At 40.5% G+C, this 27821-nt stretch overlaps 1 protein-coding gene across 6 annotated transcripts in view; it reads left to right on the top strand.

The window, feature by feature from the left end:
- Positions 1 to 27821, top strand: part of MID1 (midline 1) — a 422175-nt gene that overhangs the window by 320554 nt on the left and 73800 nt on the right. For all 6 annotated transcript variants that reach the window (XM_039319806.1, XM_039319976.1, XM_039319559.1 and 3 more), the window contains one exon: positions 14853 to 14960. In XM_039319806.1, coding sequence (XP_039175740.1) covers positions 14853 to 14960 — 108 coding nt within the window. The remainder of the gene's footprint in view (positions 1 to 14852; positions 14961 to 27821) is intronic.

The raw sequence follows: 27821 nt of genomic DNA, 5'->3' as shown, positions 1-27821 counted from the left end.
CAACAACAAAGCTAGTGGAGGTGACATTATTCCAGCTGAGCTATTCAAAATCTTAAAAGATGATGCAGTATAAGTGCTACACGCAATTTGCCAGCAAATTTGGAAAACTCAACAGTGGCCACAGGATTGGAAAAGGTCAGTTTACATTCCAAGATGATGCAGTATAAGTGCTACACGCAATTTGCCAGCAAATTTGGAAAACTCAACAGTGGCCACAGGATTGGAAAAGGTCAGTTTACATTCCAATTCCAAAGAAAGGCAATGCCAATGTTCAAACTATCGCTCCATTGCACTCATTTCACATGCAAGTAAAGTTATGCTTAAAATCCTACAAGCTAGACTCCAGCAGTATGTGAATTGAGAACTTCCAGAACTACAGGCAGGATTTCGAAGAGGCAGAGGAACTAGAGATCAAATTGCCAACATACGCTGGATCATGGAGAAAGCTATGGAGTTCCAGAAAAACATCTACCCCTACTTCATTGACTATGCTAAAGCCTTTGATTGTGTAGATCACAACAAATTGTGACAAGTTCTTAAAGAGATGGGAGTACCAGACCATCTTATTTGTCTCTTGAGAAACCTATATGTGGGTCAAGAAGCAACAGTGAGAACTGGACACAGAACCACTGATTGGTTCAAAATTGGGAAAGGAGTCTGGCAAGGCTGTATTCTTTTGCCCTGCCTATTTAACTTATATGCAGAGCACATCATGAGAAAGGCAGGGCTAGATGAATCAAAAGTTGGAATTAAGATTGCTGGGAGAAATATCAACAATCTAAGATATGCAGATGATACCACTCTAATGGCACAAAGTGAAGAGGAAGTAAAGAGCCTCTTGATGCAGGTGAAGAAGGAGAGTGCAAAAGTGGGCTTGAAACTCAACATTAAGAAAATCAAGATCATGGCATCCAGCCCTCTCAATTCCTGGCAAATAGATGGGGAAGCAATGGAGGTAGTGACAGATTTTATCTTCCTGGGCTCCAAGATCACCACAGATGGGGACTGCAGTCAAGAAATTAAAAGATGCTTGCTCCTGGGGAGGAAAGCTATGGCAAATCTAGACAGCGTACTAAAAAGCAGAGACATCACCCTGCCAACAAAAGTGTGTATAGTCAAGGCCATGGTTTTCCCAGTTGCAATGTATGGCTATGAAAGTTGGACCATAAGAAAGGCTGAGCTCTAAAAAATTTAGACCTTTGAACCATGGTGCTGGAGAAGACTCCTGCGAGTTCCCTGGATCGCAAGGCGATCAAACCGATCAGTCCTAGAGGAGATCAACCCTGACCGCTCTTTAGAAGGCCAGATCCTGAAGTTTGGCCACCTAATGAGAAGGAAGGACTCACTGGAGAAGAGCCTAATGCTGGGAAAGATTGAGGGCAATAGAAGAAGGGGACAACAGAGAATGAGGTGGCTGGATGGAGTCACTGAAGCAGTAGGCATGAGCTTAAATGGACTCCAGAAGATGGTAGAGGACAGGAAGTCCTGGAGGAATGTTGTCCATGGGGTCGCAATGGGTCAGACACGACTTCGCAACTAACAACAACAACTTTTTTATTATTTTTTTCTCTTTTTTCTCTTTTCAGTCTATATGCTAATCATTCCCCCAGTTTATTGGCATTTTCAAAAAAGTTCTGTTTAGCCCTTTTAATCTGTTGAGCCATTATTTCTGCCTCTACTAAGTTTAATTTATGTTTTATTATCTCCATTTGTTTTTTGAGTATTTGTAATTGACTCTTTCTATTTCTAATTCTAATTTTCTAAATTCTTCCTTCAACTTTAAGTGTTGTTGTTTTCTTTCTTTATTCTTTTTAGCAGCATAGTTCAGGGCTTTTCAACCAGCGGTACACCGTACCACTTGTGCTACTTTGCCACATGGCAGGTGGTACGTGACTGCTAGCCAAGTGTAGCAGGGGAGGGGAATGAGCCAAATAAGCCAAGCCTGAGGGAGAGGAAGCTGCAGCTGCAGGACTGTCTGAGCTTGACAGAAGCCCCAGGAGCCAGCAGGGCTCCAGCTGATTGGCGCTTCCAGAAGCAGCTCAGAGCTGGAGGTGAACTGAAGAAAATGGGAGGGGAAGAGAGGAGAGGCTATAAAAGAACTTGGTTTGGGTGGAGGAAGGGGAAAAAAGACAACAGAAAAGGTTTAATCCCTTTAAACAAATGTAATTAGTTTTACACTCTTTAATTGAGTCTGACGCTTTTAGAAAGTTTTATTTGAAGGTAAACAGGCTTAATTTAAAGCTAAAACTTTTCGCAATTGCCAGAGCCTTTCAGTCTAGGATTGCAACATTGTGACACGTGACACGCCTGAGGCAGCTTAAAGAGAAAAAAAACAGAGTTTGTGTTTCTTTATTTTCTTGCTCTGCACTTGATTCCTGTGTCTTTAAGGGTACAGGGAAGGGATTGGGGGGTGCATTCTTACTGCACTGTGGAAGAGCTCAGAAGGGCAAACCAGCTAGCTCAGGAGTCTACAAACTTAGCAACTTTAAGACCTGTGGACTTCAATTCCCAGAATTCCTCAAGCAGCCATGAGGGCTGAGGAATTCTGGGAGCTGAAGTCCACAAGTCTTAAAAGTGCCAAGTTTGAAGATCCCTAAACTAGCTGGTAGTGGTGCATATTAATAAAAATGGATAAATTCATCATATATTTGTTAGTGCAAAGGGAAAGTGATTCAGCAAAGGAACAGCCTCCGAAAAAATTAAAACTGGTACTTTTTTATTTTTTCTACAATTTGTAATATTTTATTAGATTGTAGAATAAAATATAAAAATACAAAAGCAAATAGTAGGACACAGTGGGGAGGAAAAAGGGGGGGAAGTGAGTGGGAAAAGGGAAAAAAGAACATACTTCCTCTGTTGCAGTAGAATGAAGCATTGACATTGAACCTCAAGTTTTTACTTTTCCATAATATTCTAAACTAGCCATTTCTATAACAACAAATGAATCTAATCAGTAAAACCCAAAATCCCCCCCCCCTTTTTTTTACTCATCAGGTTTTTGACACCTTGCTAAGCACTTGGTGGTACTCAAATATTGTCATGTCCTAAAAGTGGTACAATCTGTGAAAAGGTTGAAAAGCCCTGGGATAGGTTATAGCCAGCCCTCTGAAATATGCTTTAGCTGTGTCCCGCACATTTTGAAGCAACGTCTCTTCTTTCTTATTTATTTTAAAAAAGAAGTCCATTTCCTTTGTCGCTAGTTGTATAAATTCTTTTTCTTTCAAAATAGATTTGTTCAAGGACAATCTTAATTTTTTCTTGGTTCCTCTCCAAGTCATCTTTATTGGATTGTGATCTGCCCAGATATTAGTTTCTATCTCTATTTCTTGTATCATCACGCTAAGTTCTGAGGATGTCCATATCATATCAATTCTAGACCATTATTTATGTCTATTATTATGTTTATTTGAATAAAATGCAGTGTTTTTTGTAAAAAAAAAAAAAAGGTGCTGGAACTCACACATGTCATACAACCCACCTTGCCTACCCTACAAGGTTCCATCCAACAAAGGTGCCAGAACTCCATTTTGGGCATTCTATGACAAAAAAAGACCTGATAAAATGTATATTGCAGGTATTTTGGATTTTTTTTTCTCTATATATGTTTTGAATACAGAGTTCTTCTGCCATTTTTAAAGTCTCCCATTATATAAAAATTTTGATAGTCCAATTCTAATATTTTTTTTATATAGTTTTTGGAAAAATTGTTCTTGTTTATCATTTGGTGCATATATTGCTACCATCAGTATCTGTTTTTGGTCCACCATTAATATTCTTTCCTCTTCATCCGCATATATTTGTTTGGGGTTCATCTTTTCTTTAATATATAGGATTATTCCTCTTTTCTTTTGTTGTGCTAATGCAAAATGGAATTTACCAATTTTTGGTTGTTCTAACAATTTATAGTGTTGTCTCTTAATATGTGTTTTTTGAAGGCAAATTATATCTATTTTTAGTTTTTGTAGTTGTGTAAAAAAAATTCCTTTTTGAGGGGGAATTCAGTCTATTTATATTCACTGACAGGATCCCATTTTCCTTCTCCATCTCTTTCAATTGTATCTAGGTCTTAATCTCGTTGTAACTGCCATGTGAGTAGCAATTGCCTCTTGGATTGCTTGTAGTGTTGCTTGTGTTTCCTTTTAGAAGTTGTTAGCCTTTTCTTGTTGGAGCATTGTATCAATTCATCTCTGATAAACTGGACTTGCAGAAGCAAAGGAGGGAGCACAAGTTACTTTTTTTCCAGCTTTAGATAGATTTGGAACGCTCATCTTTATCTTTTAGTCATACTTTGTAATCCACCAAGTAAATCAAAATTCGTAATCCAATAGGCTCCTAACAAATAGAAGAGGTAAATAATCATCATCATCATCATCATCAACATCAACATTATCATCATCATCATCAAAGCACTACATGGCCAATACATTAAAAAAATAGCTGGGAAAACAGATAATAACAAGACCTGGCAATGGCTAAGAGCAGGAAAATTGAAGAAAGAGACCGAGGGACTAATTCTGGCTGCACAAGACCAAGCCTTAAGGACAAATGCATATAACGTCAAAATTGAGAAGACAGCAACAGACAGTAAGTGCCGCCTATGCAAAGAAGCTGAAGAAACAGTGGACCACCTGGTAAGCTGTTGCAAGAAGATCGCACAGACTGACTACAAGCAGTGGCATGACAAAGTAGCAACAATGGTGCATTGGAAGATCTGCAAAAAATATCATTTGCCTGTAAGCAAAAACTGGTGTGATCATAAAATAGAGAAAGTCATAGAAAATGATAAAATTAAACTGCTCTGGGACTTCAGAATTCAAACAGACAAGCACCTGCAACATAACACCCCAGACTTAACAATTGTCGATAAAAAAGACAAAAAAGTCTGGATAGTGGATGTGGCAGTGCCTGGAGACAGCAGAATAGAAGAGAAAGAGCTGGAGAAGATAACAAAATACAAAGACCTACAAATAGAAATAGAAAGACTGTGGCAAAAGCAAGCAAGGGTAGTACCAACAGTCATAGGCGCCTTGGGTACAATCCCAAAACAACTGGAGCACCACTTGAAAACCATTGGCATTGACAAATTCGTCATTAGTCAATTGCAAAAGGCGGCCTTACTAGGAACTGCTTCCATCCTGCGACGATATCTGTAATACCATCAAACATCCACATCTGCCTATCCCAGGTCCTGGGTAAGGACTCGATAGGTAGACAAATGCCAAATCTAGTCTAAACATCTGGCTGACTGTGCGATGATTAATAATAATAATAATAATAATAATAATAGGCTGACTATGCGATGATCGATAACAATAATAATAATATTGTTTGGTCTCGGATAGCTTTTTGGAAGTGTAAGCACAGGGTTGTAATTGGCCCTTTTCATTCTCTTGGAGTAGTACCACACCCACCGCTACATCACTGGCATCGGCTTGGATTACGAAGGGTTTCTCTGGCTTTGGGTATTTTAGCACTGGCTCTGCCGAGAAGAGCTTCTTTAGTTTTTCAAATGCAGCTTGGCATTCCATAGTCCATTTCAGAGGCTGGCTGGGCTTTGGTTTATCCACTCCCTTAGTCTTTAATAGGTTTGTGATAGAGAGTGAAATCTGTGCGAAGGAGGGGATAAATTGCTGATAGAAATTTGCAAAGCTCAAGAAACTCTGTAATTGCTTTCTGGTGAGGGGGCTGCCCATTCCAAGACAGCCCGTACTTTTTCCAGATCCATCTTCACTCCTTTTGCATATCGCTTAGCCACCCAAAGTTTGTTCAGAACCACTTTGACTAGTTTCACATACTCAACTTTCATTTCGATGTAAATTAATATATCGTTCAGGTACACAAAAACTCCCTTATACAGATGCTCATGTAGCACTTTGTTGATCAGTTGCATGAACACAACAGGGGGCCCTTGTAATCCAAATGGGAGCACCTTAAATTGGAAGCAACCCAGGAGTAAGTTGAAAGCGGTCTTCTACTCATCCCCTTTCCTGATTCTGACTGGTAGTATGCTTCCCACAGTTCTAACTTCGAAAATATCACTCCCTTTGAGAGGTGGGCCAGCATGTCTTTCATGAGGGACAAGGGGTATACATTTTCCATTGACACTGTGTTTAAGCCCCTGTAATCAATGCAGAGACAAAGAGACCCATATTTTTTCTCTTGAAATAGCATGGGTGCTGCCACCCGGGGTCTGGCTGGCTGGATGAAGCCACAGGCCAGATTTTTGTCTATGAACCAGCACAGTTCATCTAGTTCCCTGGGAGGTCATCGAATACAGCTTTGGCTTTGGTAGTTTAGCCCCCAGGATGATTTCCATGGCACAGCCCGTGGGCTGACAGGGGGGAAACTCATCTGAACTCCTCTTGCTGAAGACCTCAGCCAGGTCCTGGTATGGCCTGCGAGGTCTCAACACTCATTGTGGCTGATACTTCTTGGGCTGGTTCCTTCTTTGGGCGGTTGTGCCTATTTGGTGAGGGGTTTTTTTCCCTTTTTTTATTGAAAGTTTTTAAAATTTTACAAAACAAATCCCCTCCCCAAACCCCCCCACCCTCCCATACCCTCCCCCACCTCCCCAAACCTCCCAAACCCTCCCCCAACCTTCCCAGAGCTGAGTACAGGCTTAATTAAAATTTTTCAGAAAAAGAAAAGAAAAACTTAAAACACATATAAATCCTAAACAAATCTAAATACATTAAATTAAATAGGTTATCTTCTCTAAAAAATAATAATTGCAATCATTAAACACATTATAATATACTCTAAACATTTTCTAGTATCATACTTATATTATTATCCATCATTCTGTATAAACTCCCTCCAAAACACAAATTTAAACATTACTTTCTTTGAATATCTATACCTACAATATAAAATCTAATCTCTCCCTCTTTCTTTATCCTAGAACACAAAAATAAACATATAAACCTTCATTATACCATTAAAACTAAATACTCTTTGAATACTTAAACTAAATACTTAAACTTAAACTTCTTATCTAAGATTTTCATTCAATCTCCATAATCTTCTCTCCTATCAAAAAAAAACTTAAAAGACATATAAATCCTAAACAAATCTAGATACATTTAATTAAACAAGTTATCTTCTCTTAAAAATAATAATAATAATAATAATAATAATATAATAATAAAACCAATCATTAAACACATTATAATATACTCTGAACCTTTTCATATCATACTTATGTTATTATCCATCATTCTTTATAAACTCCCTCCAAAACACAAATTTAAACATTACTTAAAACATTAAAATTCCCTTATACACATTTAAATCTTTACCAATAACAAATTCCATCCACAATTCTAAAATTTTCATTCAGTCTCCATAATCTTCTGTCCAATAGCCAGTTGCATCCACTATAAACACAATCCTTATCAGTCTCTCTTGTCCATAAACATCGAAAAAAATGCATTAAAATCTGCCCTTGAAGGTCGCTCCAAAAAATTTGTAAGTCCTGGTTCTCCCACAAACTCAGGAACCAATACCTGTGAAGCTTCCTCAACCTCCTTCTTCTGTTGGTCTTTCTCTTTACGTTTATATGTTACTTTTTCTTTACGTTTATATGTTGCACAGGTTGTCCTCTGGTCTTTCATCTCGACTTGTTGAGGCCCCTCAAACTGAAATTTCCCATTTTTAATTAATATAGGCTCTTCAGACTGCAATTCTGCCCTTAAAGATTGCTCCAAAGAGTTTATAAATCCTACTTCTCCCGCAAATTCAGAAGCCAATACTTGTGGAACCTCCTTGAACTTCTACTGTTGATCATTTTCTTTACAATTATATGTTGCACAGGTTATCTTCTGCTCCTCCATCTCTACTTGTTGAGGCCTCCCATTTTTAATTAATATAGGCTTTTCAGACTGCGGTTCTGGCCTTAAAGGTTGCTCCAAAGAATTTATAAATCCTACTTCTCCCGCAGGTTCAGGAACCAATACTTGTGGAACTTCCTTAAACTTCTTCTGTTGATCCTTTTCTTTACAATTATATGTTGCACAGGTTATCTTCTGCTCCTCCATCTCTACTTGTTGAGGCCCCTCAAACTGAATTTTCCCAATTTTCATAATTCTAAGCACTTCAGACTGCAGTTCTGCCTTTTCTTCTTCCAAAGCTTTAAACATAAAAGGTGACGATGAGCATACCCCCAGGACCGAAGTATAAAAATCTTTTGCTTTAGAAACAGTATTAAGACTATAACATATCCCCAGGTAGCTCACCACCATTCCAGTCGGAACATCCCATCTAAACAAAATTTGTCTCTTTTTAAGTTCGTCTGCTAAAAAAACAAACTCCTTTCTTCTTCTTAAAATTTTTGGTGGGATCTCCTTTAAAATTATAACATCTTGTGAAGCAATTTGAAACCTCTTCTTATAAAAAGCTTGTAGAATTTCATTGCGCAGGGATCTTTTCCCAAAGTAAATTACCACATCTCTTGGCAAATTCTTTTGCTCTGCCACCACAGAGTTAACTCTAAATGTCTGATCAATTCCACTAAGTATTTCCTCTTCTTCTCTATTCAAAATCACAGCAAAGTCCTTTGCCACCATCTCTCTCAAATCTCCTTGCATAGACTCATGTAAACCTCTAATTCTTAAGGCATATTCCATTTGTTTATATTGAAGCATAAGAATCTCATCTTGAAAATTTTTCATCTCTTTTTCCATACTTTCAAATTTTTCCTCCATGAATTCCACTTTTTCTTCTACCTCTTCTACGCGAGAATTCAACTTTTCAAGAATAGAGGCAACTCCTTTTAAAGTCAGAACTATCTCTTGCCTCAAAGTCTTATTATTTTCCTCTAAAATCTCTTTCATTTCTCCCCTAATTTGAAGTATAACATCTCCCATCATATCTTGCAAGTCCTTCACCATTGTTGACTGTGGCAAGGAAGAAGGTGAAGCTATTAATTTAGGTTGTTGCCCTGATGATAACACCAAAGAAGAAGCCACCTTGGAAGCTGTAGAGATTACTGGACGCTTTGGAGCCATCTTAAAAAAACTTTACTCCTTCTTAAAAATTGCAAGAATTAAGCAAAAAAAAAAAAAAAAGAAATTAACTCCATAAATTCAAAAAAAAAATCCTTCAAGAGGGGATCATTATAATAAAAAAAAGGAATTCAAAAAAAGAAAAAGGAGGAGAAGAAAAAAAAATAATTAGATAGAAAAAATCCGTTCCATTTTTTAAACGTGCCAAAAAGTACAAAAAACAAAACACGAAAATTAAACAAAAATAATAATACTAACATTCCATTCCGATCATAAAAAAAAAACAAAAAAGAAAAAAGGAAAGGGAAAAAAAGAGACACCAAAAGGCCTGCCGGTCAGCATTCTAGCTTCCGAAAAAAAAAAAAAAACCACCGAGAGGCTTGCCGATCACCATTTTACTTTCCCTTTCAACAAAGGAAAAAAAATAAAAAGAAGGAGTATAAAAGTAAAAACAAATCTTAAAACTTAAAATCCAAATAAATCAAAGAAAGCAAAAAATAAATCCTCTACTCAGCTCTGTCCGTTTATAAAAAAAAACTCACCAGTTAGCTTTAATCACGGAGGTGGTTGCAGCGGCTCGTTTTGTCCCTAAGGACAAAAGCAGCTGGGAAGCGGAGACAGTCTGAACTCCGTGGGAGCACTCTTTTCACACCCCCCCCAAAAAAAACTTGGGGGGTGCATAAGAGACTCTACCACTATTCAGACAACTCTCTACCCCCCCTTTGCCCGGGAGGGGGTTTTGAACCGCTGAACAGCTGATGTCCGCTGTTCATAGCGATTCTTACACTTACCCAGGAGGACGGCTACAAAGTAGCCGCCATCGCGCGCGCAGATCCACCGGAAGTCGCTCAGGTTTTTTTCCCTTTAGTTAACTTCAAGCATCCCTCTTTCCAATCCACTAGTAGGTTCCACTTCTTCAGCCAGGTTAACCCCAGGACAAAAGGCTGTTCTATGCCTGGTGCCACTATGAAGGTTAGAGTCTCTAAGTGGCCTTCCATAACTAATCCCAGGGGTTCTGTAGCAAAACTGGCTGCGATGCCCCCTACAACAGACCCATCAAGTTGGCAGAATGCAATTGGGTTCTTTAACCTTCTCAATCAGACACCCCCCCCACCCCCAGTTTCCCTACTAAGGTTGGACTGATCAGGCACCTGGTGCAATCCAAATCTTGGAGGGCAGTTAGGGCCACTTTTTTTTCTCTTGCCCAGGATTAACAGTTCTATGAGCATTTTTACTGGTGTGATCAACCCATTTACCAAGGGGTAATCTTTGTGATCACTTTTGGGCATACCCGGTTTGTCCTCTGGTGAGGTGGGAGTTCTCCCTTCTGATTTTGGGGTTGGGAGGAACTCTACAACCACCATACTCTTCAGGGCTGTGTCCTTTCGGCATTGAGCTGGTTTTGTTGGCTTCCCTCCAGACAGTCAGTCTCCCTTCTTTGCTGGGGTTTTTGTGTGGCATTCCAGAGCATGATAGTCTTCCTTGCCACTTTTAAAGCAAGTGGTGGAATGAGGTTGAGCTGTTGTGGGTTTGACTGCCTCTCCTTTCTTCTTTGGCAGAGTCTGCTTCAAGACCCTGCCTGACTGGTATTGGTTGCGATTCTGGTCGATCTCCATTTCTTCAGCCAGGATGCACCAGTCATGCAGGCAGGCTGGGGCTTTATGGGCAATGGAGGCATTATATAAATCATTGTTGAGCCTGTCTTTAAAGCAGCTCACAAAGATGTCCTCTGGTCAGTTGAGGTGGCATGCCAGGTCTCGGAATTCCTCCGTGTATTCGGCTACAGGGTGACATCCCTGCCTCACTGTCTTTATGTGATCTTGCACCTTTCAATTGTCCAGATGGTCTTTGAAACACTGCCTCAGGGTAGTCATGAAGCAGTTAAAGTTTCAGAGCTCCAGGGCATCGGAGTTGTGCAGGGTCATCATTCACTGGGCTGCAGCATCTTCTAGGGCCAGAGTGACAACCCTGATCCTAGCTTCCTTGCTGGGAAGGGTTCTTCCATACACTTCCATGTAGGTGAGGACATGAATAAGGAAAAATCCCAACTGTTGGGGGTCTCCATCAAATTTCACCCCAATGAGGGCCAATTCCAATTCAGGCTGCAGGGCTCTTCCCCTGGCTGCTTGTGGGCTGGCTCACTGAGGCAGTGGGAGTGGTTGCTGCCGTCCCTGTAGAGCCAGCTGTCCCCACTGCAATTTTGGTAGTTGCCGACTTGCTCTTGCTTTGTGCCACCTCCTTGAGTCGTTCCTCTCTCCTCTCTCTGAGGAATTTAGATTTTGTCTTCAAATCCTGAAAGGCTTCCACCATGAAGTTTGTTGCTCATTTCAGGATCTGGTCAGTTGGATCCTGTTTTCCCTTGGTTTCCTCATCATCATAAAGTAGTTCCAAGTCACACCTCCAGCCCTGTTTTCGGCTGCTCCGGGCACAGGTTACTCACTTGGCCTTTTCATCCCAGGCTTCCCTTTTTCCCACACCGACCAACCACCTCGGCCTCATGGATTCCTCCATGGCAACCATTTCCTCCATCCATCTGGAGGGGCTCTCTTGAGGATGTGTCTTGGAGGCGGACTCTTCCCTGCACTCAGTTTCAACTTGCTCGCTGTCATGGAACGACATGGTGTGCATGGTCCCTACAGTAGATCTGATGCCTCTCTGGACTGATCACTTTGCAGATCTTGCCTAATGTAAGGTCCTGCCTCAGGTAGCAATCCCAGAAAAGCAGAATTCCTGAAACTAGCATCGTTTCAAAAGGAACATTTATTGGGACATAGTGATAGCAGAATACAAGGCAGGATCTGAAGAAAACTCATGCAAAACATTACAGTAAACTCTCCTTTCAAACCCCTCCCCAGTGCCCAATGATCCAGTATGATTTCGGCCTATTTATTTATTTATTTATTTATTTATGAGACTTATATACCACTTTAAGTGCAAGCACTCTCTAAGCGGTGTACACCAGTAAGCAATGTATATATATATATATTTACACTTCCCCCAACAATCTGGGTCCTCATTTTACCTACCGCGGAAGGATGGAAGGCTGAGTCAACCTTGAGCCGGTGAGATTTGAACCGCTGACCTGCTGAACACAGTCAGCTAAAGTGGCCTGCAGTACTGCACTCTAACTGCTGCGCCACCTCGGCTCATATTCATAGGTGTGAAGTTGTTATGAAAACCAAAGTGATAAAACCACAGTTCTCAGGCATTTCATGTTCCTCCCGGTCTCTTCCTAGCATAGCAGAGATAAGACAGATGGACCCAGTCACATTCCTCTTCCCTTTTACACCAAGAGGTATGCATCAAAGGTAGGAAGAACAAAGTAAAGGAAATACAGCCCATAGATCGTCCTCCCTCCCAAAAGAGTGAAACCTCCCCCTCCAACAGAATGGCAGTACTCAAAAATACAATGAAATGAATGGATAGTTTGAGGGTCTGACACATCTCCTCACCATAAAAGGCCTCTCAAATGACCATTAGATACCAAACTTGAAAGCAATACACCAGCCTCGAAAGCAGCTTGACACAGAAACTCTGACCCCTGGTTCAGAGAGAACAGACAAGTGTTGACATATGGAGATGAATTAGCCTGGAAAGGCTCCAAGTTATACCTTCCTAGCACTCAGAGTTCAAGCCTTGCAATAAAGCCACGATGCCAAGCAAGCCAGCCACTTTGGGTTTTTAAAGACTTTACACTTGGTAAGGCAGCAGTTCTGGTGATCAGGAATGAAAAAGGATATTAAAAGAGCTGTGCAATCTGTGCAGCTATGAAAAAAGACCCGGGAAGCCCCCTGGGCTGTTACAACAAGTAGCAGACCCATCCCAGCCATGGGAGGAAATTGCAACGGACTTCATCTAGAACTCCCTGAAAATAGTAGAAATACAATGATTTGTTATACTGTTATTGACCTTTTCTCAAAGCAGGCTCATTTTGTAGCTTGTCCTGGTCTCCCACCCAGAAATTGGCAAACCTATTTTAAAAACATATCTACCAACTCCACGGGGCACCAAGAAGAGCCGAGGTGGCGCAGCAGTTAGAGTGCAGTACTGCAGGCCACTTTAGCTGACTGTGTTCAGCAGGTCAGCGGTTCAAATCTCACCGGCTCAAGGTTGACTCAGCCTTCCATCCTTCCCGGGTAGGTAAAATGAGGACCCAATTGTTGGGGGCAATGTAAATATATATATATATATATATATATATATATATATATATATATACACATTGCTTACTGGTGTACACCGCTTAGAGAGTGCTTGCACTTAAAGCGGTATATAAGTCTCATAAATAAATAAATAAATAAATATCAGACTGAGGGGTTCAGTTCCAGCAAAATTCTGGAGGGAATTCACGAAACTGATCAGATGCACCCAGGGACTCAGCTTGGCTTTTCATCTGAGTACAAATGGAACTGCTGAACGAGCAAACACAATGGTAGAACAATGCCTGAGATGCTGTGTTAACTATCAGCAAACTAATTAGGCAGACCTTCTGCCTTTTGCTGAAGTGGCATACAACAATACTGTACACAGCAGTACTGGACGTACCCCTTTTAAAATAGCTACTGGCAGGGAATTCATTTCTGTGCCTGAATATTCCCAAGAACCCCTCTCCTTACAAACACCGACTTTGTGGGTAAGCTCGCTAAAAGGCGCTTGGGCAAACATCAAACATGTGTTAGCCAAACCCACAAAGATTCAAAAGGAGGAAGCACATAAGAGGCAGTCCCCACCCCAGAAATTATTTCATGTAGGAGAGAAAGTCTATCTCTCAACCAAATACCCAAAATTAAAACTACCATGTAAAAAACTGGGATCTAAATTCATCGGTCCTGTCCCCATCGTAAAAATTATAAACCTCGTCACAGTGGAGCTAAAATTCCCATGATTCTTGAGGGAAATGCATCCAGTTTTTCATTGCAGTTTGTTGAAACCAGTTATATAATTGACACTGAGACCAGCACCCCAAATAGCTCCAGGTTTTATTATGGTGGCGGGTGACACCCATTATGAAATAAAATGGATTCTCGATTCTAGAGTGTATAAAGGGAAATTATAGTACCTAGTTCAATGGAAAGGTTATTCTTTGTCAGAAGCTAACTGGGTAAAGAGCAAAGATGTAAAGACTGATAGATTAATACAGAAATTTCATCATAAACATCCCCAAAAGCTGGGGAAACTCCAGGCGATAGAGTAGAAAATTAGTAAAACACTAATGTGTATCTATGCTTGTTATTTTTCAGGAACTTCTTTCTCTTTAGGGGAGTCTGACTGTCAACTTCTGAAATGAACCTGGCTGAAGCCATCTTTGTTGTTTTCAGTTGCCACCTAGGTTGGGAGGAAGGGGGGGGAAGAAACCAAAAGTATTGCTAGACTAAACACGGAGCAGTCCTGTGGGAACCAAGGTCATTCCCACAGGTAGTGGAAAGTGGAGAGAAGAAGCGTCACAGAGCCTGCCAATTGCCCTCATTGGGTAGTGTGATCAATAGCATAGTAGGGGGAGGGAAGTGTTACATTTAATTCCATTTTATTCCTGGCAAGGGGAGTTTAGAGTTGGTTTCACGTTTGACCATGCCGATATTAAGTATCCAATAAACATGTACTTTGAGGAAACTTTAAGCCATGAAGTTCTGATTTGTTGGGGTCCATTAGTCGGAACCTTGACAACCCATATATTATAGTTACTTGTATCAATATTATCTGAGAAACTATATTGTTTTCAGAATTCAAGCATTCATTCAAGTTTAATAGCATTTAAAAAATATGGATGTGAAACAATGCAACTTCGTTAGTTTTATCTTGTTTTTAATGTTTTTAGATTTATTCAGTGTAATAAGTTGATCTATTCTTTAGGTGAATGCGTCTCGACAAGAATCCAAGTTGATGGAAGAATGTGACCTTCTTATAGAAATAATCCAGCAAAGACGTCAGATAATTGGAACCAAAATCAAGGAGGGAAAAGTAAGAATTTTATCTTTGAGATTCTGAAATACATTAAGTTTCTTACTAAGTGATTTATGCTCCACAAAATTTCTAATTTCTTAAGTATTCTATAAAATGCACATTTTGAAATCCCCTTGACAGCTGCTTAATTTATTTGCCTGTTGTCTGAACTTGTTAAATAAACATTTCACTCTTCATTTAAAGTCTGTTGAATGCCTATTGAAAGATACTATCTTATGTTATTTTATCTTTCTATTATACTGTGTTTCCCCAAAAATAAGATCAGGCCTTATATCAATTTTTGCTCCAAAAGACACATTAGGGCTTATTTTCAGGAGATGTCTTATTTTTTCATGTACAACAGACATGCTAAACAGAAGGCCCGTGGGCTGGATGGGCCCATATCTGGTCCTTGGGGCTGCCCCAGAGATGGTGACAGACCAGCCCCCGCCACCTCAGCCATGGCCCACCCTAGCTGGGCATCCCCCTGGTGCACACACAGCAGGAGGTGAGCGCTCAGGAGCCAATAGTGTCCAGCAGCAGCTGCAGCTCACCAGCCTTTTTGGCCGGAGCACTCTGGGGCTGCATTGCCTATGCAGCACATGTGAGTCTGAGTGCTACAACCACCAGGCCAGCCCTCCAAGCAGCAGGTGGAGATAGAGGCACAGGGGGAAGCATGCAATCCTGCCTGCCGGATGCACCCCATAGCCACCCACCCACTCTATTCCACCATCTGTCTTTGCTTGCCCATGGCTGTGATGGGGCAGACGGCCATGGGGCACAACTGGCAGGCCAGATCACGGGCCTCCCCGTGTGCCTCTGCCTGCTTCTGGTGCTGCCATCGCAAACTGGAGGAGAGGCAAGTGGTGAGTTGGGGTGGTGCCATGCTGTGGCCCTTGCACATCCAATCTCATCCTCTAACTTTGCCACACATATGGCATGAGCCTCCCATCACTGCACCCATCACAGCCCTGACGAACAGGAAGGTTAGGGAGCCCCTGGCCCCAAGAGGCAGCCAGGACTCCCTGCTCTGCCCTGGCCGAATACAGTCTCGGAGCTGGCCTTCACCTGTGCACCTCAGGGCCCTACAGCCAGGCCACCCGTACCCCAACCTGAACACTTGCCTCGCCTGGCAGCAGTGGTACCAACAGCAAACAGAGGCATGAGGGAAGGCACATTTTCCAGCCTGTTGGATGTGCCACTTGGCCGCTTATCCCATTGCAGCCGTGGGCAAGCAAAGACAGATGGAGGGAGGTGTGTCCAGCATATGAGTTTGTGTGCCTTCCCCCATGCCTCTGCTTACTGATTGAGGTGCCTGCCTGGCGATCTCCAGGTCAGCCCACTGGCCTTGTGTTTGATATGTCTGCATTAAATCAAATGTTAATTGAAGACTTACGAGACAAAAGTGGCAACAAAAATAATGACAGTTAAGAGTGATTGTCCACACAAAAGCGACAAAAATTGCAGGCACCAAAATTCAGAAAATGTTTCTTTATTTCACATGAGTGCATTAAGTACATTCATTACAACACACGACGTATTGAATTATGAGACACGTCCGTTCGTTATCAAGTGCGCAGGTTATTTGTGTCTTTATAAGATTTTATAATTCAATACATCGTGTGTTGCAATAGACATACTAAATGCTTCCATCTGGCTAACGATCTTAAGTGGGGTTTATTTTGGGGGTAGGGTTTATATTAACAAGTATCCTGAGAAATGCTAGGGCTTATTTTCCGGTTGGGTCTTATTTTCAGGGAAACGCTATGTGTCCTGTTTTCAAAATTCTTATTTAAGTTTAATTTCCCCTCAGTATTCAAACTATTCTTATCAGTCATAATTTTCTCAAAATTTATTACCTTTAAATATCCAAACTTTTCATTCACATACATCATCCCAATATTTTCATATTTTATATATTATAAAAAAATACTATACTACTTATATATCTTATAACCTCCACATATAACATCTTTTCTTGTAGTTATAATTTTCTCCAAATTAGTTACCTTTAAGTATCCAAACTTTTCATTCACATACATCAGACATGTCAAACACAAGGCCCGAGGGCCGGATGCGGCCCGTGAAGTGGTTTCATGTGGCACAAGAAGACATCCTGGAAACAGTGAGGGAACGGCCCCCGCTGCCTTGGCCCTCCCATGGAGAGGGAATGGGCCTCCCTCTGACTTTGCCCTTGTACCCATCATGAGCAATCTGGCTAAGGAGAGCAAGCACACCCGCAGCAGCCTTGAGGAGGAGGTAAGTGCAGCTGCACGCTCCCTTGGGGAAGTGGGGCTGGGCTTGGTGCTGCAGGTGCTCATGGGCCAGGCTGGGCATTTGACCTCTGCTGCCCAGGGCTCTGGGCAGCCTGTACCACCATCCAGCCTCCCCCTGCATGGCCTGAGAGGAACAGTGTGGCTCCTCCAATGGACCATGCCTTGGCACTTGCCCTGGTCCCACCCCCTTCTGCCAGAGACTCTCAGATCTGTCCCAGTCCTGCCCAGGCCTCCACAGGCACCCTTGATACAAATGAGGTAGAGCTGGCCATGCCCACCCAGTAGGCCACACCCACTCCATCCACGCCCACCCAGTAGGCCGCAACCACCCTGACCACACCCACCTGGCCCTCAAGGGCAACCGCAATGCTGATGCGGCCCTCAATGAAATTGAGTTTGACACCCCTGACATAACATCATCCCAGTATTTTTACATTTCATGTATTATAAAAAATACTATACTACTTATATATCTTATTCTTCTTAGTTTAGAGCCCTTTTACATCCAAAATTTATCTATTCTTTTAACCATATTCAAACAAGTGTTTAATCATATAGTATTCCATCTGGTCGGTCGAATCAAATCTCTTGAATCTAGCTCTAGCCTTCTTCTTTTGCCAAGTAGCTTTCCAAATCAGTATGTTCGGCTTGCCAGAGGATTCCTGTATTTTTATAAGTATTGTTAAGAGTAAGAGAAACAAGTTGAGTAGGATGTACACTTTTTGTCTCTCAGACTCTCCTGGCAGCTCTATAATCCATTTTGTTAGATCTTGTTTCTTATCCTCAAATTTGTTTTGAAGTCTTGAAAGATAAAATATCTTTTACATTTTCATTGTTGTGGCGAAATCTTGTAGATTTTCTTCTGTTTGTGTTAAGTTGTAGTTCTCTTCATATGTAGCTTCCTTATTTAAGTCACTTTCTTCTGGTTTGCATTCTATTACCTGATTTGTTTGTACATTCTTTATCATCATTTTTAATTGTAGGTTTAGGTTGAAAATGTGCTCATTTATGTCATCAAAGTTGTTTTTAATCTCATTGTGGTTTAAAACCATTGTCATTTGAATCTGCAACAAGATTGCATACATTTCCTTCTGGAAAGTATTTGCCTTGCCTTGGAGTATTGTTCCTGCAGATCTCTGATGTTCCAGGCTAGGGCCTTCAGAAGGGAATATTAGGTGTGGTTTCCTGTCACCTTTAGGTAGGTATGCAACATCCATTTTGTCTCTCCCCTCCAGACAGTCTTTCACCGACACTATAGTCTCTGTGATTAGCCTTATCAAACCAGCCAATCTTAAAATCCAAATATCCAAATCTTATATGGTTCTTATCTTTATATATGGCTTTGTAGCTCAATGCATTTCCAATTGTCAAGGCATCATTGAAAGCAGTGTTTTATAACAGTTCGTCTGCTCAGGGTCTTAGAATTATCAACAAGCCAAAATTGTAGTCCAGAATGTTTAGCCACCTAAAAGCTTTTCAGTAAATCCCGCCCCCTAGAAGATTAGCCAAGAGTCAAGGTTTTTCTTTCTTTGCAAACAATTCTTGGGCTTAGAAATCACAGCTCAGTGAGTATTTATAGTCCCAGAAGGTCAACAGTTTTTAAAACAAATGTTGTTTTCACTCTGTAGTAGATGGCCCAGCTGGGAAAAAAATTCAAAGCTAGACTTGAAGCTTATTACCAGGTCAGAATCAAGGAAGGAAACGAATGGAAAACAGCTTTCAACTGCCTGCTAGGCTGCTTTCAGTTCAAAGTACTCCCTTTTGGCCTGCAAGGAGCATCTGCCATATTAATACAGCTGATAAATGAGGTGCTCCATGAACATTTGTACAAACAGGTCCTAGTGTATCTTGATGATATCGTAATATACACTGAAACGAAAGCGGAGCATGTAAAGTTGTTCAGGGAGATGCTTAAAAAACTCAGCATAGCCAAATTGTATAATAAGTTATCCAAATGTGGGTTTCACAAAGAAAAAATTAACTACCTGGGGATATCGACTCTCCTATAAAGGGGTCGAAATGGACCCGGAAAAGATGTGGGGAATACTGGAATGGGCACGTCCCCAAACCAGGAAATAGCTGCAAAGCTTCCTAGGATTTGCCAATTTTTACTGGCAGTTTACCCTTTCATTTGTTCAAATAGCCCTCCTCATCACTAACTTCCTAAAGACAAAAGGGGAGGGGACAAACCAAATGGACAAACTAGCCAACCTAAAATGTACCAAGGAATGCCAGGTAGCATTTGAAAAGCTTAAAACATTGTTTTCTGCTGAGCCAATTGGATGCCAGCAACGTAGCAGTGGGGACTTTGCCATTGCAAGAGAATGAAAAGGGTAACTTGCAACAGTGTCCGTATGTCAGGTCCCTGTAGATCTCTGTTGGGATGCTGCCATTGTGAGGGGAGGGGGGCCCTTTAGAGCTCTCCTGTGCTGTGCTTAGCTTTGCTTTGTTTACTCAGTTCCTCTTTGGTTTGATGTATCTTTCTGCAGAATGTAATGGGGAGGGAATTGCCTGAGGGGGGTGGACAAACCGAAACCTACCCAACTGCTAAAATGGACTATGGAATGCCAAGCAGCATTCAAAAAGCTAAAGAGACTTTTTTCCTCCGAACCGGTGTTGAGACATCCAGACCCTGAAAAGTCTTTTGTGATTCAGGCTGATGCCAGTGATGTGGTTGTAGGGGTGGTGCTACTCCAAGAGAATAACCAAGGTCGGCTGCATCCTTGTGCGTACACATAAAAAAAAATTGACAGACAGAGCAACATTGGGTGGTGTGGAAGAAGAAAGCCTATGTAGTCAGGGGCACTTCTCACCTGGGGTACTTCCTGGAAAGAACAAGATCCTTTTTCAAGTTTTGACTGATCATAAAAACCTAGAAGCCCTGAAGACCCTGAGGAAATTGTCCCCAAAACAGGCACAGTGGGCACTTCAATTTTACCCTCAGCTACCTACCAAAGGGAAAGAATTTTTTAGCCAATACTTTGTCGAGACTGCCCCAGTATAACAATATCCCCCCCAAAATTGTCAAGCCCTTGCACCCAGCAGAACAGATGGCAACCCCAGTGACTACAAGACCGCAAACACAAGCAGCCCAACCACTAGATAACTCCACTACCCTTGCGTTCAAGCAGGCCCCGGAGAAAGACAAGTGGTTCCTGAGCCATAAAAATCTTTGTTCCAGTAGTCCTTATTTATCACAAAGTGCCATGGCCGCATCAGCATTGTGGTGCCCTCAGGGGGTGGGTGGGCATGGCCCACTGGGTGGGTGTGGCTGTGGTGGTCATGGCAGACTGAGTGGGCATGGCCGGGGTGGGCATGGCCACCTTTATGTTGCTTGTGAGGGGACGCCTGTGGGGGCTGGGAAGGATTGGGGGAGATCCAGGGGGTCTCTTGTGGGTAGGGCGGTGGGCAGGAGGCTTGTCCTGCGGGTTAAGGCAGGTGGTAGGGTGGGGGTGCCATTGCTGTGGGGCAAGGCAAGGCAGGGGCGGCTGCTGCCTGACACCATCAGCCTCTGCACACAGGCTAACAAGCACATGGGGGGTGTTCTACCACTTCTACTCGAGCTTGCTAGGCTGCTGGGTGGGGCTGCCACTCCAGGTGCCAGCGGTGGCCTAATTGACCTTTGTGAGCTGGCGGCAGCAGGTGTGCCCACAGAGTGGGCTCTGAGTGCCGCCTCTGGCATGCGTACCATAGGTTCGCCATCACTGGACTAGAACAAGCAAATCAAAGCTTAGAAGGAGCAGTTGCAGCCTTGGAAATGGAGAAAGCTGTACATTATTTAAGATTCCAAAGTATACCTGAAGACAAGGAGGAAGATATAGCAGAAGTGATTATTAATCTACTGGCAGAGGCTCTAAAATTAGATAGAATAGAGATACAGATGGAAGTGGATGAAATATTTCAAATGAATACAAGCTATGTGAGGAAACACATGTAAGATTTATAAAGAAAATAAGAGATGCGATCCTGAGAAGAGTTAGGGGTGATCCATTATAATATAAAAATAAAAGAAATTGTGGTGGTAAAGCAGATTCCTAAAAGAATAAGGGACACCCAAGAAAAATATCACTTTTTGACTACAAAGTTAATTGCAAAAGGTGTAAACTTTAGATGGTTAAGGCCAGAAGGAATCTTAATCAACTGGAACAATACAAGATATCAACTGGATTCAGTTTGGAAGGCAGAAGATTTCGATGAGAGAAACAGAACATTCCTGGGTGAAAGAATACAACATCAACAAGAGGATAGAAAAGGCCAGAAACAGACAGAACAAGCAACAGAGGAAACAACTATGCAAACAGAAGAAGAGAAAGAGAAGCTAGATCAAAAGGGTGAGGGAATGGCAAGAGAGCAGAGTTCAACAAGACCTAAATATAAGTAAATAAAACGGAGAAGGAAAATGAAAATGGACTGAATTCCCCATCAAAAAGAAACAGCATCTTTAAAAAATTACAGAAATTAAATATTAATATAATTTGTCTGCAAGAGACACATATAAAACATCAATATTATAAACTTTTAGAATACCCCAAAATTGGGAAACTCTATTATGCATCAGCACAACAAAAAAAGAGAGGAGTAGCTGTATACGTTAAAGAGACAATAGATTCTAAAATGATTTATTCAGATGAAGAAGGAAGAATTGTGATGGTAGAAATATTTTTACATCAAAAATAGATACTTTTGGTAGTAATATATGCAGTAGTAGACAGGATATTAGACTATAAAAATAGTAAAACAGGAAAATGAGGAAGAAAAAGATTACCTAAGACTTTTTTTTAATATGATAGAGGAAATTGGTGTACGAGATACTTGGAGAGAAATGAACCCAGGAAAATCACAATATACATTCTAGTCAAATAGCCATAAATCCTGGTCTAGAATTGACATGATTTGGATGACACCTGAATTAAGAACTAACATGCAGGAGATTGAGATAGAATTAGGCACTTGCGTAGACCATAATCCTTTAAAAATGACATGGAAATGAATACAAAAAAACTAAGAGGACCTTGAACCCATCCATATTAAAAGAGAAAGAATTTATAGAATCAGCAACAAAAGAAATGGAGCTTTTTTTTAAAGAAAATAAAAAAGAAGATACAACATTACAAAATCTATGAGGTATAGCCAAAGCATACTTAAGAGGTGTAGCTATAACATACATGGAGGAAAAAAATAAAGAAAAAAGACAACAACATATACTGTTAAGGGAAGAATTAAAAAAAAACTAGAACTAGAATTACAAATAAATCCACAAAAGAAAATACTGAAAAGACAAATGGAAATAATAAAATATAAACTAAATTTAATAGAATCAGAAATACTGGCACAGCAAGTTAAAAGATCAAAACAGAACTTTTTTGAAAACGCAAATAAACTAGGAAGATGGCTAGCCTACAAACTTAAAAAACTGAAGGAGAAAAAATTGATAAACCATTTACTGGATGAAAAAGGTTGTTTACAATTCAAAAATGAAGAAATAAAAAAGATAAAGAATATTAGGAGTTCCGGTGGGGATGCTGTGCTGATGGCAGCTTTCTTTGGGCTGCCAGCCCTGTGAATGTGTAAAAGTGCACAGAGACAGTGAAAATCAAATGTCCTGAGGCTTGGAAATCTCCTCCTCGGGAGAAGAGGGGGGGAAGAGTTTACCTCAGGTAGAGGTAGAGCTCCCCTAGACCTCCTTAATTATTTGGAGGTCGAAGGGTGTGAGTTCCCTCGAAGCCAGAGGCTTTCTCCGCACTCCAGGATGCCTTTGCTCCGAGCTTCAGGAGCAAAGCAAGACGCCACACCCACATCTGCATTTCAAAGGGACTTGTGAGTAATTTAAAAGCAGACGGAGCTGACCAGGAGAAGTTAAAATTGTGAATGCTTGAAACTTTAACTCAGGAGAAATAATCTTCTCCATATTTTAATTTGACTTAAAGGGAAAAAATGGTGCCAGAATGTTGTTTCTTTGTTTAAAAGGACAGTGTTAAGAAAGAGCTAAATTTGGAAACAAAGTTTAAACAATGTATTAGACTTTGGTTATTTATTTAAAAAGCAAGAATTTTTACAGAATATTTTTTTTTCTTTTTCCTTCTTTTTTCTGGGATCTCGCTTTTTTACTTCTTACTTTGTAATTGTTGATTTTACAAGAAGTGGACTTATACAGACCGGAAAATGGCTTCAAAGCGTTTGGGAATTTCTGCTGTCCCTAAAAGTTCAATTTCTTCTCCTGTAACACAGCCTGCACTGCAAACTAAACCTAAATCTCCCCCACCTTCTTCCCCACCACCGGCATTTATGCTTAAAGATATTCAAGATGTTTTGAAAAAAGCGACACAAGAGATAAAGGAGGAGGTGGCCGATCTCCTCAACAGTAAAATGAAGGAAGAGATGACAGAACTTCTTGAGAATAAAAATAGAGAAATGAGGGAAGACATATTGTTTGCACTTCAAGGGTTAGCTACTCATATTGAACGCTTGGATGACCGGTTGGATGAAGTTGGGATGCCAGTAAAGCTTATATGAGAGGGGTTTTGATTCATATGAATAATGGACATAGGCATAAGCAGATGCAAAAACGTAAAGAGTTGGAAGAAGAGATTTAATCGAAGGAGAAGGCGTTTATTTTGAACCCATTGGATAATAGATTAAAGGTTTCTATAAATATGTTGCAGGAGCAATTTAATATGTTAATGGCTGATCAGATCGCAACTAATTTGCGTTATATGAAACATAACACATTTTGTAATGCAAACAAGCCTGGTAGGTGGTTGGCTTATCAACTACGGAAGAAACAGAAATCACGTATTATAGAGAAAATAGAATATAAAGGTAAAGAGGTATATCAACAAAAGTTGATTAAAAAGAGTTTTTTAGATCTTTATACAAAATTATACGCTAGTGAAAATATACAAGCTTTAGATATAGATAAGTACCTAGACTTTCAAATGAACAACGAAAGGAGATGAATTGTTTAATTACTTCTGAGGAAATTATTTTGGCAATTAAACAGTTAAAAGTGGGTAAGGCTCCTGGTACAGATGGATTAACAGCAATTTATTATAAAATATTATCTGAAGAGATGATAGAACCATTAAAGGAACTTTTTAATAGTATCCAGATTGGAGGAGAAGTGCCTCTGTCTTGGAGAAGGGCTTTTATATCGCTGATTCCAAAGGAGAATCAAGACCTTACCCAGCCTAAGAATTATAGACCTATATCGCTTTTGAATACAGACTATAAGATTTTCTCGAAAATATTGGCAAATAGATTAATGCAAGTTTTGAAGCAAATGATTCATAGTGATCAGTCTGGATTTATAACCGGAAGATATATGAAATATAATGTAAGACAAATTATTAATTTAATTGAGTATTTGGATAAGAACAATCAAGTCCCTGCGGCATTGATATTTTTGGATGCTGAAAAAGCTTTTGATCAGTTGAATTGGCAATTGTTATTGAAAGTTGTTGATAAAATGAATTTTGGGGATAAATTTTTATATTCTCTTAGGGCTATATACCAACAACAATCGGCACAAATCATAATTAATGGGGGATTAACAGAGGCATTTAAAATTGAAAAGGGTACAAGACAGGGATGTCCATTGTTGCCACTGTTGTTTGTTTTAACAATGGAGATTTTACTGATTAAAATTTGTGAATCAACTATAATAAAGGGAATAAAAATAAAAAAGAATGATTATAGGTTGAGAGCTTTTGCGGATGACTTGGTTGTGACACTATCTCAACCGATTCAGTCGGTTATAGACTTGATGGAAATTATAACTTGATGATGATAAAGTTGGAAGGGACCTTGGAGGTCATCTAGTCCAACCCCCTGCTCAGGCAGGAAACCCTATACCATTTCAGACAAATGGCTGTCCAGTTTCTTCTTAAAAACTTCCAGTGTTAGCACATTCACCGCTTCTGGAGGCAGGTTGTTCCACTGGTTAATTGTTCTGTCAGGAAGTTTCTCCTTAGTTCTCGGTTGCTTCTCTCTTTGGTTAGTTTCCACCCATTGCTCCTTATCCTGATCTATGGGGTTTTTCTGCTGTTCACCTAGAACTGCCATAAGAATCCATTTTTAGTCATTTTAGAGATACCAATTTAGTTTGTATTAGGAATTCCACCTAGATTTTTAGTGGTGTGTCATGAACTATCTTCTACATATTGGCATGGCCAGGACAAATTCCATATTGATTTAAGGATTTAAAAACAACCCTTCTATCTGTATCACATTAAACCGGCTCAAGGTTGACTCAGCCTTCCATCCTTCCGGGGTAGGTAAAATGAGGACCCAGATTGTTGGGGGCAATGTAAATATATATATACATTGCTTACTGGTGTACACCGCTTAGAGAGTGCTTGCACTTAAAGCGGTATATAAGTCTCACAAATAAATAAATAAATAAATAAATAAATAAAATTTGATAGTAAGTCTAGAAGAGTATACTCATCATTCTAATGGGCTGTCTGCCATTTTAGACATAACTCAGATTGTGTACTTTTTTTTTAGTTTCTAAGAAGAAGATGTTCTTGTGCTATGTTGACCTTTGTTGACCGTGTCTTGTTAGTTTTATTGTTAGCTTGATGTTTAGTGCATTAATTAAAAAGAAACAAATTGTACTTCCAAGTTAAAGATCCAGGAAGTTTGAAATTTCTTCATCCTGAATGAAAGATAGGGCTCTTTAAAGTCAGATATTATTCAGTCAAAATCTTCAGTGCTTTGTTAATTTTAGTTTATTTTGCTGTTGCACTAATTCCAGGCAACTTGTTCAGAGTAGAATGTTGATATGCGTTTGGATGACATCCAACATTGTAACTATGTATTCCCATAGCCCCGCATCTATAAAAATAATAATTTTTTCAAAGGCCATTTGTTTATATTACAGCTAATCTTTTTCAATTAAGATAAGATGCTTGTGTGCTAAACAAAATGCATCTGTCGCACTGTTGCCAGGGTGTTCCATCAGTGTGCCATCAGTTCCATTTGAATGGCAAAAGATGGGAAAGTTGTAGGATACACAAAAACATTTTGTGCAAATTGTGTTTTTGTTTTAGCATATCCTCTGCATGGACATCTTTTATTTTGGCACTATGCTGAGATAAATTATTGGTAAGCGTATTCTAAATAGTATCCCTGCTTAACTTTCATTGAGCTATTTGTGGAGTGTCCTTAGAGGCACATATGACCACAATAGCCTGAAACTTTGGTCAAGGCGTGTGAATTTGCCAGCTACATTTCAGTTTAGTTTAGTTTGCTGTTAGTAATAGTAGTAAAGTTGGAAGGGACCTTGGAGGTCATCTAGTCCAACCCCCTGCTCAGGCAGGAAACCCTACACCATTTCGGACAAATGGCTGTCCAGTCTCTTCTTAAAAACTTCCAGTGTATTTACTGCTTCTGGAGGCAGGCTGTTCCACTGATTAATTGTTCTCACTGTCAGGAAATTTCTCCTTAGTTCTAGGTTGCTTCTCTTCTTGATTAGTTTCCACCCGTTGCTTCTTGTCCTGCCTTCAGGTGCTTTGGAAAATAGCTTAATTCCCTATTCTTTATGGCAGCCCCTGAGATATTGGAATACTGCTATCATGTCCCCCCTTGTCCTTCTCTTCGTTAAACTAGACATACCCAATTCCAGCAACCGTTCCTTATATATTTTACCCTCCAGTCCCCTAATCATCTTTCTTGCTCTTCTCTGTACTCTTTCTAGAATCTCAACATCTTTTTTACATCGTGGTGACCAAAACTGGATGCAGTATTCCAAGTGTGGCCTTACCAAGGCATTGAAGAGTGGTATTAATACTTCACGTGATCTTGATTCTATCCCTCTGTTAATGCAGCCTAGCACTGTGTTGGCCTTTTTGGCAGCTGCAGCACACTGCTGGCTCATATTTAGGTGATTGTCTACTAGGACTCCGAGGTCCCTCTCACAGTTACTACTATTGAGCATGGTGCCACCTATGCTGTACTTGTACATTTGGTTTTTCTTGCCTAAATGTAGAACCTTGCTTTTTTCACCATTGAATTTCATTTTGTTAGTTAGTGCCCAGTGTTCAAGTCTGTCCAGATCCTTCTGTATCTGAAGCCTGTCTTCTGGAGTGTTGGCTATTCCTGCCAGCTTGGTGTCGTCTGCAAATTTGATGAGTTCCCCATCTATCCCTTCATCCAAATCGTTGATGAAGATGTTGAAGAGTACTGGGCCCAGAACAGAGCCCTGGGGCACCCCACTACACACTTCCCTCCATATAGATGCAGTTCCATTGAGGACCACTCGCTGAGTACGGCCGGTCAGCCAGCTACGGATCCATCTGGTGGTAATTCTGTCTACCCCACATTTTTCTATCTTATCAAGTAGTAGGTTGTGATCTACTTTATCAAATGACTTACTGAAGTCCAAGTAAATTATGTCCACAGCATTCCTCTGATCCACTAATTTTGTCACTTGGTCAAAGAATGCAATAAGATTTGTCTGGCATGATCTATTTTTGACAAACCCATGTTGGCTTTTAGTAATGATTTTGTTTGCCTCTAGGTGTTCGTTGATTCATTGTTTGATTATCTTTTCCAGGATCTTCCCAGGTATTGAGGTCAGGCTGATAGGTCTGTAATTTCCTGG

This window comes from Crotalus tigris, unplaced genomic scaffold (assembly GCF_016545835.1).
Source record: "Crotalus tigris isolate CLP2741 ecotype Arizona unplaced genomic scaffold, ASM1654583v1 scf7180000017543.2237141, whole genome shotgun sequence".
Lineage (NCBI taxonomy): Eukaryota > Metazoa > Chordata > Lepidosauria > Squamata > Viperidae > Crotalus > Crotalus tigris.
The sequence above is the reverse complement of the archived record's forward strand: the minus strand, read 5'-3'. Positions and strand labels throughout refer to the sequence as shown.